This window comes from Crotalus tigris, unplaced genomic scaffold (assembly GCF_016545835.1).
Source record: "Crotalus tigris isolate CLP2741 ecotype Arizona unplaced genomic scaffold, ASM1654583v1 scf7180000018001.1161693, whole genome shotgun sequence".
NCBI lineage: Eukaryota > Metazoa > Chordata > Lepidosauria > Squamata > Viperidae > Crotalus > Crotalus tigris.
The window spans coordinates 612,467-627,845 of NW_024096766.1; the positions used below are offsets into that span (position 1 = coordinate 612,467).

General features: G+C 38.4%; 1 protein-coding gene across 6 annotated transcripts in view; it reads right to left on the reverse strand.

Annotated features, from left to right (window-relative positions):
- Window positions 1-9,804: 9,804 nt before the first annotated feature.
- Window positions 9,805-15,379, reverse strand: part of LCLAT1 (lysocardiolipin acyltransferase 1) — a 78,811-nt gene continuing 73,236 nt past the window's right edge. For all 6 annotated transcript variants that reach the window (XM_039346516.1, XM_039346517.1, XM_039346520.1 and 3 more), the window contains one exon: window positions 9,805-11,751. In XM_039346516.1, the coding sequence (XP_039202450.1) occupies window positions 11,252-11,751 (500 nt within the window). In that variant the 3' untranslated portion in view covers window positions 9,805-11,251. The remainder of the gene's footprint in view (window positions 11,752-15,379) is intronic.

The following is a 15,379-nucleotide window of genomic DNA, read 5'->3' on the forward strand; positions in this document are numbered from 1 at the left end:
TCTGTTTGGGTCACAAGAAAGACCGTCCATCGGAAAATTGCCTCGGAAAGGTATCAGGGTCCCCAGCCAGAATGGGATGGGTTTCTGCACGTCCCGCAGGAGCGTTTTGAGAACAGAGGTCCACCAGTCATTGAAGAAGAAGCTGCGTATTGATATCAAATTGCAGGGGGGGCCCTTAACGATGGAGCTGGACACAGGTTCAGCTCTGTCAATCATTTCTCAGAACACCCTCAAGCAGATCTGCTGTAGAAATGGCCAGAGAGTTAAACTCAGTCCGTCAAATCTTATCTTAACAGACTTCCAGAATTCCCAAGTCAGTGTGAAAGGGGAGGCCACGCTCAGAGTGCAGCGTAGGAATTTTGAAGGGTTTCTGGACATTGTTGTGGTTAACAGTGACCGCACAAGTCTAATCGGACTCGATTGGTTTGAGGCACTTGGGATTCAAGTGACTGGGCTATACAGCTTGCAAACGGCAGGTCTTGCGGAAGTTTGCAAGGAGTTTGCTGATATGTTCAGCCCAGAACTAGGGTCGTACAAGGGGCCTCCAATTGCTTTGTGGTTAGATCCCTCCATTGCACCGATTAGGATTAAGCCTCATCGGGTGCCCTTTGCGCTTAAGCAAAAGATAAATGCCAAGCTGGAAAAACTGCTACAACAAGGTATTTTGGAACCTGTGGATAGCAGTCCATGGGAAACATCCATAGTCACGCCACTCAAGGCCAATGGGGAAGTCCGCATTTATGCTGACTATAAATGCATTCTAAATAAAGCTTTACAGCAGCACTCTTATCCGGTGCCTGTGGTGAGCCACATTTTGGCCTCACTTAAAGGAGGCTGAGTTTTTGCCAAACTCGATTTGGCCCAGGCCTATCAACAGCTTGATGATGCAACGGCAGAGGCCCAGACGATCGTAATGCACAGAACAGAACACTCCCCCTCAGTGATAACTGCACAGAGCAAAATGATGGAAGAGACCTTCATATGTGTTTGATAGTAAATCAGATTAAATTTACAGTCTGCAACTATAGTCTTAATTCATTTGTTGCCATCTATAGGTCAGCTGTATTTTTGCAGCCCACAGTTTGCAGCCTTAGGTCAGTTGCACTTCAGAAAGGTAATACGTGAAAGAAAATTGCAGAATAAGTTGCTGAAAGGTGTGAGGTTTGCATGAACCACATTTCCAAACAGTCATACCTGATATTTGTAGTGTATCTATGAAATAATGAACTTTATTGTATGTTTTTTAATTGTTATTTTTTCCTCCATAAAATATTTCATTTTGTTTCTCAATGGAATTGTACAGCTTATGTGATTTATTAAAGGTGGAAAAATTCTGAAGTGATTTATCTTCATCTGATTTTTTTTCATCTGAAATAGGAATGGCATTTTACCAGGGGTGTGCAAACCTTTTATATCCACTGTATATCAGTAAGAATTTTTTTCTTTCTTTTTTTTTATTGAAAGTTTTTTAAATTTTACAAAACAAATCCCCTCCCCAACCCCCCCAACCCCCCATACCCTCCCCCACCTCCCCAAACCTCCCAAACCCTCCCCCAACCTTCCCAGAGCTGAGTACAGGCTTAATTAAAATTTTAGCAGAGAATTTTTTTCTTAGCATGGATATTACCATAGTTGCAAGCCTTAAATCTGAAAAATCAGGAATCTAATAACTTAATAATGAAAATGAAATTAGATTAGTCTCTTGGTGCTTTTCAATTTTTAAAGGATGCAGTTCTCCAAATGCTCTTACTAGGAGACATAGATTAAATCATTCATTGCATGTGCTAACTTCTCCTAAAGCTAGTCCTCAAAGTACAAATAAAATAAAAAGAGTGGAATGAAGACACAAAAGCAACAGTCACCAGATCACACAATGATACAAAATAAAAATTATCCATCAGATTGAAACATAATTCAACCATACTTAAATGTCCCAAACTCATCGCAATAAAATTACTTTCTTTATAAATTTTGATTGGAGTAATTGTAATCTTTATGCTTTATATATTCTTAAGGTCTGTATAGTCAAAACTATGGTTTTCCCAGTAATATTGTATGGCTGTGACAGTTGGAACATAAGTAAGGCTAAGTATCAAAGACTTGATGCTTTTGAATGATGTTGTTGGAGAAGCCTCTTGAGAATCCTTTGGACCGCAAGAAGATCAAATCACTCAATCCTAAAGGAAATCAACCCTGACCGTTCTTAAGAAGGACACATAGTGAAGCTGAAGCTCAAATACTTTGGCCACACAGTGAGAAGGGAGGACTCATTGGAAAAGACCCTGATGTTGGGAAAGATTGGAGGCAAAAGAAGAAGGGAATAGTAGAGGATAAGATAGTAGTTATTGTGACTCTGTTGCAATGAATATAAATTTGGGCAAACTCCAGGAAAGGGTGGAGGACATGGGGCCCTGGCATGCTATGGTCTATGTGATCACGGAGAGTCAGACATGACTGAACAACAACAACAACAACAACAACAAGTCTTTGTGCTTCCTTTGTCTGAAATCTTCATTTCTGTTATCATACATTCATTTTTATAATTTTACACATTGCCAGAAAGAAGGACGGGTGGCTCTTCCTGCAGCAGCATCCTAGGCCCCATCCATTCCCTGCCTTGCAAATGGGCACCTCAACTAGGAAGGTTCAGAGCTGGCAGGAATCTGACTACCTACATAGAGAACTAACTTGCCTCCTCGCTGAAGTGGTACCTATTTATCTACTACTTGCATAGAACATGCTTTCAAATTGTTAGGTGGACAGAAGCAGAGGCAACTGACAGGAAATCACCTGTGCTGGGACTCAAACCAGTGGAGCAGATACCATTTCTAGCATCATTAAGCCACTGAGCTGCCACACCTGTTCCTTCAGATAATGATTTTAAGAGAACCAGTCAATCAGTTAGTTGTAGTATTCTAGAGAGCAAGACACCATCATATTTCCACTTTCAGAGCTTCCACTTTGACAATTCACATGTTAAATGCTAAATCACCTGTCAGATACATTTGCCATCATCCATCTTTCCTCAAGGGGGACTTGTCCCTGACTGTATCCCTGTCCTTATTTGCTGTTAAACACAGCCTGTACACTAACATAAATAGTTTCAGAGGAGGTTAGTTATGCTTCTAGTCACTCAGATTCCTTTTACCTCCAAGTTATTGTCAGATAAATCTGATTCTATTTCACTGATTATATGTACTATTGTCTGTACAATATGCAGCAATTGTTCTTCAAGTAGACCTTATACATTTCCAGTTGGTCAATAAATTGCCTAATCTTTATATGTACCGTTATTGATTATTGATTTTTAAATATTATTTGCAATCATTAGAGTAACTTAGTAATGTAGAAAACAATTATTATAGTTGGTCTTTTTAGTTGTTTAGCTTTTAAGTTATATAATTCATTTACATACTATTATATTTTATATTATACCATTCTAGTCCCAATAATTACAATGTCAATATTGTTGGGTGCAAGAAATCAGGAACCAAGGTTGTTCAAGTTTAATCAATGCTAGCTCGCTACAAACATCTGAATTACCAACAGTCAAGATAAATTGGCGGTAAATAAGAGTCAGTGGAATTCAGGAATAATAATATCAGGAAAATGTTACATCTATCTCAGCAAGGGCCAGGTTGTCCTGCTGAAGTTTTCCTGTGACAGTCTGTCAGTCAAATATATCTTCTTTTATTTAAGTAATCAGTTTGGTCATGCTGAACTATGAGAAACATTGTTCTTAACTGTCTCTATTAATGCATGTAATGCTACCTTGCTAGAGACTTGCTTTTAATTTTATTTCTTATCTAAAATAATAAGCATTCTTCTATTCATCCTGGGTGAAGAATATTTGCCTTCCTAATAAAATGGTTTCATTATCATAGGTTTTGCACTACTTCCTGGTACATTTATCTAATTATTCAATAATTTTACTCTTTGAGGTTTCAAATAAGTTTATTTGCTCTATGCATCACTGAGGAAGCTTAATTATTAAATCAAAATACTCCTTCTCTAATCCAACTGACAGAGATTTGATGCAATACAGCAGAGGTCCCCAACCTTTTGGGCATCAGGGACCGGTTACATGGAGAGATGTTTTTTCCGTGGACCGGAGGGGGCATGGTTTTGTGTGCTGCCTGCATCCCGTAGATAGGGCTTTTATTGTTTGTGCAGCCTGGTTGCTGGCATGCCGCGGACCGGTACCGGTCCACGGACTGAGGGTTGGGGACCTCTGCAGTACAGGGATACCATTAAGAGTACTCTCTGGACCCTTGCATCCAGTTTCCTCAGATTTTTCTTCCTACTTGTTTTTGCCAAATCACAAAATGATATGTGTTCTTAATACTGCTGAGATTAAAATAGCATGTCCTGCTGAATTTCTGTTATTTCAATTGAATACACGTAGTTTCAATACCCAGTATGCCAGTTTTGTTTAGAAGTAACAAACTATGTGCATGATTTTTGTTTTCTAATCAGTTGGTTACAGTTTGTGGGGAAAGGCAGAATGGGCCTATCAGATTTTCACTAAAAAGTGGCATCACCTTTACATCATTTTGGATTCTAAAAATCCTTTTTTGACTGATCTGACTGAAGCTGACATTCCTTTCATTTTAAGTATCAAGGTTCCTTTGGTCTCAACAGGTCTGCATTTGTGTGTTTCTGTGGTGGTAGTTGTATTTCTGTACACCTGGGTACATGTGTCATATGAATAAGTGAACACCATAAATTTAATCCAAGTGTAGAATTTGCTTAAATCGAGGAAATGATTGATAGAGGGATGAGAGTTTTACCTCCACATAGTCCCAAGTCATTTTGAGCTAAAATAACTTCTGTCAAGTGGTACCAGTTAGCAGTAGAAAAAAACACGTAGCAAAATCATGTCTTGGCTAGGAAAGAATCTAGTAGGCAAGAATAATGCTTTACCACCTTGCACAGTTTATTGGCATATTAATGAGATGGTGCAAATAATTCAAACCCATGGGAATTTAAGCTTATTTTTTAAAAAATTTTTGTCCCTTCCCATGAAATAGCTGACTGTTGACATGGTTTTAAAGCCAAGTGATTGCTCTGTATCTACACAATTTCATCTCTGACGTGAAGATGCCTGGCTTCTAGCCTCAATCTCACAATCACCTCAAGTGAACCGTGTGATTTGAATACTGAAGGGAGAAATCATCTGTTCTTCCTGCTGCAGATTCAGTTTTCAGATAAGCCTTCAGTATGAGGCTGCTCTAGGAACTCAACCTTTCTCCGTTTTACGTTTCAGCACTGTAGTCACAGGAAGAAAGAGTGAGTAAACCATTCCCCATTCTCTTTGATGATGTCAGCCCTGATTGTACCATGACATTTATTTTTATTTTTGAAAAAATACATTTAAAAAAGAAGAAGAAAAGTCACAGCTACTTACTTTTGCAGCAACTGGACAGTCATCAAAACCAAACAAGCCTCAGATGACTCGGTTTTTCTTATATAGTAACTTGTTTGCCCTCAGGAAATGGCAAACTATTTATACAGCCCAAAGATACCCCTAGAGCAGTGTTTCCCAACCTTGGCAACTATGTGTGGACTTTGACTCCCAGAATTCCCCAGCCAAACTTTATAGTTGCCAAGGTTGAGAAATACTGTTGTAGAGTATTCTAAAAAAACTGAAGTAAATGAAAATATTAGCAGCACTGTAATGTGGCAGTTTTGGATAAGCAAGTATCTTTTAAAATTGTGAGGACATGAATTTCACACACATACCACACACAGATACACACACAAAAACATACCCAAAAAACCCTCCAAATCTGCTATGAAAGAAAAGTTCCTTTAGACCAGTGGTTCTCAACCTTTTTAATGCCACGACCCCCAACCGGTCATAAGTCGAGGACTTTCCCTGCCTGGGAGCGCCGCGCATGCGTGGTGCTGTCCCCTGCGTCGGCCGAGGCATAGCTGGCAAGGGGCAGCGATGGTGCAGGGTGACCACTGGCTGGGCCACCACTGGCCCAGCCCAAGGGAGGTAAGGCACCCACCAGGCCCCACGTGCACCAGCAACCCTCCCTGCGCCCGCCGGCCTCCCACCTCCCACTCCTGGCCCTCTTTTACTTACATTTTTAGTAGTTGCTCAGCAGGGAGGGGTGGAAACTTCCAGACAGCTCGCCTTTGCTGCAGACAACTTGCTGCACCGTTTGCAGAATGGGACTTTTGGTGGGCTCAGCAGGGCAGAGACAGCCTGGACAATTCCTATTGGCTTTTGAAAGCCAATAGAATTAGACTCTATTCAAGAGAGTCTATTCTATTGGCTTTCAAAAGCCAATAGAATAAAAGGGAGTAGCACAGCTAAGGAAAGAGGGGAAAATAATGGCGGACCACGTTGTTTGGCGACCCCCGTGAAATGGTCGTTCGACCCCAAATGGGGTCGCGGCCCACAGGTTGAGAACCGCTGCTTTAGACAAACTCCGTGTTCAGAATTTGTTTTCCATTTGAAAACTGAGCTAAATTATCCAACTTTTTCACAGGTCAATTTTTCTTGTTTTCTCTGTTTTTCCCCTCCCATTTTTCATTCTGATGGTTTAGGTTGAGTGAAAAATTATGCAACAGAACCACTCTTGTTTGTCAGTTACAGAGAGAACTTAAAGCTGCTGCTGGGGCTTCTACATGTCACTAGTGCCCCCAAATCTTGGAAATTTTGGGACATTAATGTGGCAATTTCCAGTTTAATTTGTACCCAGTACACTCCCAATCAGTCTCTATATTCAGATATATATATTAATAAGAATAGTGAAAATAAAAATGTGATTCCTGGGTGAATCCATAGTCAATTACCAATAAAACGTGAACACCAGGAATATAATAAACTATAAAAGTTTAATACCATCATCGATCACCAAGCTTTCGTCAGATACTTCTGACATCGTCAGGGTTAATGCTGGTCTGTGGGAGAGTGCCTTTATAGGTGAGCCGTCATTTGCACACGGCTCTTAGATCTTGTCATAGGTCCTAATTGATTTAACTGCTTTTTAATTATGGCTTCCATACTGATGACTTCTCTTTTCTTGCTTTTACTGCTTGTGGGTGTGTCATTATTCCCCTCTACCTCCCACTGTCTTGAATTAGGGAGGTTCTTTCCTCCCCTTTTTTGGTCTCTCCCACAGACCAGCATTAACCCTGACGAAGTCAGAAGTATGTATTTTGATCGTAGTTTCTGTATAGCAAGCTGTAATTTCCTCACTTTCCTTACTTGTACCGATACCACAGCTCTTCCTCCCTTCTTTGTATGACTGTAAGTTGGGGGGACTCTTTAATTTTACGTAGTTAAATGTGCACTGTCTGTGTTTATGTTGTTTATTCTCCTCATCCTCCCTCTTAGTACTCCCTATTTCCATTCTCCTCCCCGTTTCTCTGTTTACGATCCTCCTTCACAACTATATCCTCATTGTTTGTCTCCGTAGCCCAGGATTCCATTGTGTTTGTATCATCCTGTTTCCCGATCCTTCATATCACTTTGAGCGCCACATTTATAAATAGCTTCTCCCATCGACTGGACGCTACCCTGATGATGCTGGCAAAAGCCAGCGAAAGCTTGGTTTTATTTTGGTTTTATTCTATTAAAACTTTTTATAGTTTTGTAACTTCCTGGTGTTCGTATATTTTATTGTTTAACATCACTCTACCCAGGAATTACCATTTTGTTTTTAATATTCTTAAATATATATATATATGGAATTGTATTTATTACCAGTGTTTGACTACTGAGGTTGTGTAGCTTCATAATACTTTTTTAAAAAAAAGTACTTTAAAAGGCCAGGATCAATTCCACACAAGTGAAAATTGATGAAACAAAGAGGAAACACTGAAATAAATGGAACTATGTGATCAATAAAAAGTCTATTTGCTAATTAGAACAGTTCCAGTTCATGCCATTTTGCTTTGATTCTTCCCAAAACCTCTGCATTTAAATGGGCACTCCTAAGCATTCATTCCCTCAGCATTTCCAAACTTTCATCTTATTATGTGCAGATATATAGGTGTCAAGTATGACAACTATTTTGTGAGTTAATTATTGCCTGGAGGGCAATAAGAAACTGAGAAAGTGTTGAACTTTCTAATAAAATCCAGCCCATCTGTTCTTGATGGAAGTGATTTTTCTATTTTGAGGATAGCCTCTTAGATTCAGTAACAGGAAATTCCAGGAAATTGAAGTTTACACCTACTGGGTTTCGATTAAAATTTGTTGACATGGATGTCTGAAGTCAGTTACATTTTAAATGATTTAATAATAACTTATTTAAATAAGTTTCAGTGAGATAATCTCTCTAGATGTATATCTTGAAGTCATATAACATCACAATATACTTACTCCTTTGAGGCTGGGAATCTTAAGAGCAAGCCCAACTGTTAGCTAGATTGTAGGATAGAAGTAGTATGCTTTATTTTATGAGCACTGATTACTTTTAATCTTATGCCAACCTTACTGTGCCATCTAGTGTATGATGGGTTCCTTTGATGGGGAGAAAGGAGGACAAGCATCATTGGGTGATGGATGTTATGAAGAGGTGAGAGAGTAAGCAATGGTGATGGAGGGCATAGAGTGAGGTGGTAGAAGACCAGGTGTGGACTGTTCTCAGGGAAGGGAAGGTAGCCTTGGTACTTGGTATCAGTGCTGCATTCCAGGTCCTGCTGAGGACTATTTTAGGCATCTGTCAGATAAAGCCGGTTGAATCTGTTCAGATTCTGGCTATGCAGGTCTTACGAATTGACAGAAGCACATCTTGCTTAGTTATCCTGAGAGAGCTAGAACATGTTAGTCCTGAGGAATAGGACAGGATCTTAGGGTTTTGAATCCTGTCACCTGTGTTTTAGATCCATGTCTTCCCTGATATTTATATATCCCTGCCCCACATGCCATCAAGATTCTTCCCAGTGCCTGGAGACTGTGAGGATCTGGGTGAGGAAGCACAGGCTTTTGATGCAACCCTAGCTAGACCCTGTGGCTGGAGGTTTTAGGTTTGGAGGTTTAACATGATTAACTCTGGATGGGCAGCACTCCCTCAGAGTTGATGTACAAGTTGGCAGTCCATCTGAACTTATAGCTACTGATCGAGATCAGGTGGCAATCATGTCCAGGATTTGCACAAATCCATCTTGTGCACCAGTTGCTCCTATTCCTGAAGACATATGCTTTAGTCCAGGGTCTTCAAACTTGGCCCTTTTATGACTTGTGGATTTCAACTCACAGAATTCCTCAGCCAGCATGCCTGGCTGAGGAATTCTGGGAGTTGAAATCCACAAGTCATAAAAGGGCCAAGTTTGAAGACCTAAACATTTTTTGCTTAGACTACAGACCACACAGGTCCATCTTTGAAAAGCATTTTGAAGTTACAACCAATTCAGAATGTAACAGCACATAGTTCACCATGGTATATTCATGTAACACTGAAGCGCTGGATGCAATTAAAAATGCTGGTTGTCATCTAAGGCCCTGCATGGCACAGGGCCAGGATACTTCAGAACTACAAGTATGCATTCTGTCTCAGCCTCTTCCAGGAAATTTGGACAGCCCTGTTAGTCTTCTGGAAAGCTTTGAAGACTACATTTCCTTTTCAAACATAGGAGTCAGGATGTTAGCGGAGCCCAGTATGTGTGTCCTATTCTGAATCATGACAGAGTTTTGTAAGGAATCTTGGTGGGAGTTCAGTTTTAAAGACTGTATTGCCTTATAGATTTTATATTGTGTTATGTTATTCATGTGTTTTGCTAGCTGCCCAGGTTAAGGTGTATGGTCATATAAATTAGTCAAAGAATTCAATAAAATTATACCAATTTGCATTTTAAATTCTTTATTGTTGCTCTAGAGTAAATATTTTTTATGGCTAAAACATTGACATTTCGATAACAGTGGTAATCTAAGACCAGTTTACAGACCTTTCATATGCCAGTAGCTCTTTATACAGTTTATTTATAAAATGGTTCTATGAAAACTTACTGTAGGAGTGACAGCGGTTGAAAAAGATGTGGAAGTAGCCATGACACTTAACATGTTGAACTTATAGTTTACAGCTCTGGTGTTTTTAATATTCAGTGCATGGAAGAGAAATGTCTTGACTTGTTGTGTTAAGTGTAAAAGATGCAGTGTAAAAAACTGCAGCCAGTTCCAGAATTTACCCTAATTCCATTAAAAATAGCAGGAGGGAAGATGTTCAGCCACAGAAAGAAAGAAGGGTTCAATTAGGAAAAATATATATATATAGTTCATTACATGGAGCAGAAGCCTTGGGGGGGGAGGGGGCTGCTTATGGTCAAGCATGGACTGAAATGTCCTTCAGTTTCCATGCTAAAAGTATTCTCCTAATTCAGATTTTGGAAAAAGAGACAAACGTTAATAGAAAAATCTTAATGTTTCTTATATTAATAATCCAATGAGGCAATTTTAACATTATTCCTATTTTCATATCATGGGAAAATTAATTTCAGTGCTTCTTGCAGTTTTATGCTGTTTTGCCTGAGCATTTAGTAGTTAGGTTTGCAGGGCAGCTTAAACCTGAAGTGGAGATGGACTGTGACTTCACCATATGACAAATAATTCACAGGAATGGAATCGTGAAGGTGATTTAGGACTTTCAAAAGGACAGTGGGGTCCAGCTCAGTTACCTTTACCAGCACCTTTACCAAAGCCTTATTGACCTTTGGATTTTTTTTCTCAAAATAGAATAAGTTATAATAGTTCAAAACAGACTATCTTCATTCATCCGACTTTAGGTCCTGGGTTTTGTTTTCTCTTTCATTTGTTGATTTTGATGACAATAATTCCATCAGCCATTTAACTCTGTGTAAGGTATAAAGGTAGAGAAATGAAGATAGTCAGCTATTCATTGTGTAATAAACTGGGACTTTCAAATCTCACACATTATTTATAGCAAGGCACTGTAAGAATCACAGTCCATGACTTTTAGCTCCCTAATTTGCCCAGCAATTTAGAGCTACAGTATATATATTTAAACAATTCAATGGATAGAAACTTTGATTGGTCAGCAAATGCTTTTCCAGCGATGCTGCAGAGGCTAGCTGCAAGAGAAACACTGATACATTCAAAAACTAAAAATTCAATATGAACTTTTGTCCTTTACAATGAGTACAGTGCATTAACCAAAACAGCATTAAGAAATATTAATTCTCATGCAAAATCTCCTTCCACTATGAAAAGTTTATGGCACACCTGAAAAGTGCTCACAAACATCACCTATCCAATCAGTACATACGCCAGATAAATTTAACATCTATTTACGTTGTATAACCTGCGTCTATTAAAAAATTGATGACATGCAAGTTCTATCAATTCAAGTCCACCAAACAGCTTTTCTTGCACAATGAAAATGACAACTACAATCACAAGATACCATCGTACAAAGTTGTACATGTATAATAGTGCAATTGCAGAGAGTGTGAAAAATGTCCAGTACAAGAGGGAAATGCACTTAACAACCATAACCCTGAGCTCAGATTTACAGGGTGGGATTTTGCTTCTCCCTGACACATCGAAGTATTTTTTGCCTTCGTAGAAATGGCGCAGCCGTTCTTCTTTTTCTTCCCAGCGCTTTTGACACCAGAGTTGCAAGTCTTCCACAGAGGTCGGCAGGGATTCTACAGGATGTCTACAGACGTGAAAATGAATTTCCTTGGGAAAATTTCCACACAGAAGATGTTTCTCAGTTTGTGGAATGTTTTGAGGATATGCCACTGTTATGTCATGAACAGCATCAAGGTTATTACCTAGAAAGAAATATAATTATAATGATTGTAATTATGAACCCATCCTCTCACCTGCTTTCTCTCTCTCTGGCAAACATACCTAATATTCCTATTTTCTCCACAGCCATCATTCTATGAGATGGACTGGGCTGAAAGAGAGTGACGAGCCTGAAGTCACCCAGCCAGCTTTCATTTATCTGCAAAGTCAACCCAGATGGACAGAAAAATGATGCTGAAGGTTGCCTAGTTTGTAGCAGAAATCTGATCTAATGGTTTATAGATATGCTAAATCAGAAAGGTTAATTACTGTCTTCAATGTTGGACTGGTGGATTCAAATATTTCCAGAAAACTCCCAAGTAAGGCATGACAGACAATGCTAGGAGCACAATAACCTAAGCTGCACAACTTCATTCCCCTAGCAGGTCTAGGACAACTCGCCCCAGCCAACTTGCTGCGGAACTACTCACTGCAGTGAACTCACTACAGGACAACTTACTGCAGGACAATTCATACACAATAACTCAACACAATAAATGTTATCTGCCTCTGTTTCTTCTACATTAATTCCATTTTGTGAATGGAAATAATGTAGAAGAAACAATGGTGGATAACTTTTATTGCATTGAGTTGCCCCACATGGATTGTCCTGTGGCAAGTTGGTTGCAGTAAGTTGTCCTGCAATGTGTTGCCTGTGGTGAGATGGCCCCAGCAAGTTGGCCCATTCCACCTCCAACCTTTAATGTATTTCTGAGGGTGGGGGAATACCTTGCACTAGAACTATTGGGGTTGGGCTATATATACAGATCTACAGTTCTCACATACCATTTAACCCTAAACATATACAGCTACCTCCCATACAGAGTTGTTAAGTTGTGTTTTGTAGATTTCAATGGAATTCTGGAAGTTGAAGTCCACATATTTTAAAGTTGCCAAATACTGGGTTCAAGGGAACTTTTTAATTCAAAAGCAAAAACATGTTTGTAAAAGACGTAACTTTTATTGAGAACCACACATTTAGATTTACCTTTTCTCTCTCCACTCCCAGCCCATATGTAGCCTTTGCTTAATTGTGCCATAGTTTCTGGTTTGTGCTAGGACAGATATGGGATACTTGTAAGAGCTGGAATTAATTGGTTACTATTTGAAGAAAGTTAAATGTGTGCTGTCTGGTCTTAATAGGCATTAATTCAACAAAGTATTTTTTTTTTCTGTTTCGTGATACTCAAGAGGATGTTTAACAAATATCCTTGGATCTCCAGCTTGGCATATTGTGATTCTAATATTTTGTCTTATAATGACATATACTGTATATTTAGAGCTTGTCCAATAGTTGTACCATTTTGGTTGAATAATCATCAGGTTGTTAATACAATGCCACAAAAAGAAATGTGGTTTAAAGCTGTGATGCATTATTGCATTACATACTGAAAAATTTGGGATTTATTACTGTGTGGTTTATTGCCAAAAAGATCATTGTATTTTGAAGAAAAGACTCTGCTATACTTAAGAGCCTGGACCGAATTCTGTTTCAGAGCATGTGTTCACTCTCTACATATGGATTGGTTGTATGGAAGGTTCAATCAGTATTATTCTGTGTGGTAAAGGTTTAATTTGCTGTTTAAGAACTGTGGTTTTTCATCCTACATATACTTAATTTATCAATTTTATTTTTGTTTTTGTCTATTTTCTTCTGGATTTATAAATAATAACTTAGAATAAATTATTAATAAAGTTGATTGATTTAACTAACATAATTGAATGTTAAATACTATTACAATAGTTTTTTAAAGATCATCCTGGGATTTTCAAGTAGATTTTAGCTTTTATCTTTTCCCACATGAAAACTAGTATATTTCTTACATAGTGAAAAAAGTATCTATGAGTTTTATTCTTCTCATACCATAGAAATGCATGCCATACAAGTTGCAGATCTAGATATAAGAGTCTTTTATGTCTGAGAATTATGTTTTTGTTTGCTAAATTTTTTAAAAAGTATTGGTTTGAGCATAATCTTGTAAATTAAACCGTCAACTAACAAATGAAATAATTTAAAGCTATACTGACTGTATCTTATTCTTTTTTAAAAAAGGTTGCTATTTACTGAGTTGTTCTGAAAATGTTTCTAGGTAAAAAAGCTGCACTAAATTAAGTATACCATATAAATAAACTCTTTTGAAGTGAAATTCACAGATTGAACTTTTTTCCCAACACATGCTACAACAGCTGGGGTTGAAAGAATCACATATGTAAAAGATATTAACTATTTTAGAGGCAGCTTTTCAAAATCCTATCTTGGGCTGTCTTTACAAACATGGAGAGCACTTGTTAAAAAGTGTACAGAAGAAACTTTATATGTAGTAATCGGACTGATCAGATCCAACAGGGAGAAATTTTTAGTGATTCCCCATTTTTAGGAGCTTGAAGGAAGAAGGTGCTCCTCTCAATGGCAGTGATGACCCTGCAGAACAACTTTATTTTATTACAAACATTTATATAGTTGCGCATTTTACAACAAACTCTGGGCAGCTCCCAATCAAAAATTAAAACATTAAAAACTACAATAAAGCTATACAAATCAAACACATTAAAAACAAAAACCTGTTCCAAGTTAAGCTTCCTATATGAAATCATCTCGTCTTATTCCAGCTCTTCAGTGCTTTGTGGAAAGGTAGGAGGCTAAAAGTCTACTGAACTTCAGGGGGAAGATTGTTCCATAGGGCAGAGACTGCCATAGAAAAGGCATTTCCTGTTGATCCTCTCCTTGTTGGTATTTGGAACTTTTCAAGAGCATTGTGGTCTGGGGCTGCATTTTTTCCTCTTACAGTGTGAAGCTTAGGTCCAGCCCAGCCCAATCCACAAGCGGATTTTTTTTTTTTTTTTTTGGGACACACTGAGGCTCTGAGGTTGCTTTCAGTTTTGCACCACAAAATCCAGCCAGGCTGCCTACTCAGCAGTGGGAGCAAGAAGTTGGTGAGCATATGACATAACATAACATTAGCTCTATCACGCAGTCATTATTGTTACTTCATGAATCCCTTGATTCAGGCATAGGGTATAAGGCATGATAGCCTTTATGATATGGCTGATCAGAATGCACTCTCTATATTCTCTAAAAGTGATAGGTTTTTAAATTCATGAGGTGATGGGGAAGAAGAAGAGAACTTATCGCTGCTAACTGTGGCTGGCACTAAAACAGTTTCTGCCATACCAAATGCACAAGTGGACAAATCTTATTAAGTTCAATTAACCCAGTACTCTGGGAGCCTCCTTAATCTGAAAAGAATTTAATGAAAAGTCTCAGCTTCAATAAACACTCTTTAATTATGAATAATATTTATTCACAAAGAATTTGTTTCAGGATTAACCTGAGACCTGTAGGAAACCAAACACATCAATATAATAATGGAAAGCCTAATTAGAAAATAATTGATTCATAACTGTAATATATTGCTTTGTAGCACACATAATTGTTTAATACAATTGCTTTTAAGTTGTTGCATCTGGCAATAAAAATGCAACTCCATAAAAGAGGGAAAGAATTGGAATTAGCATTATGTCTTACTGAAAATCTTTGGTTGAGTCAGATACTGCTCCTTGCTTAAAAGGTACATACAGTCTTTGGTTAACAGGAGTAATTGGGAGTGGAAT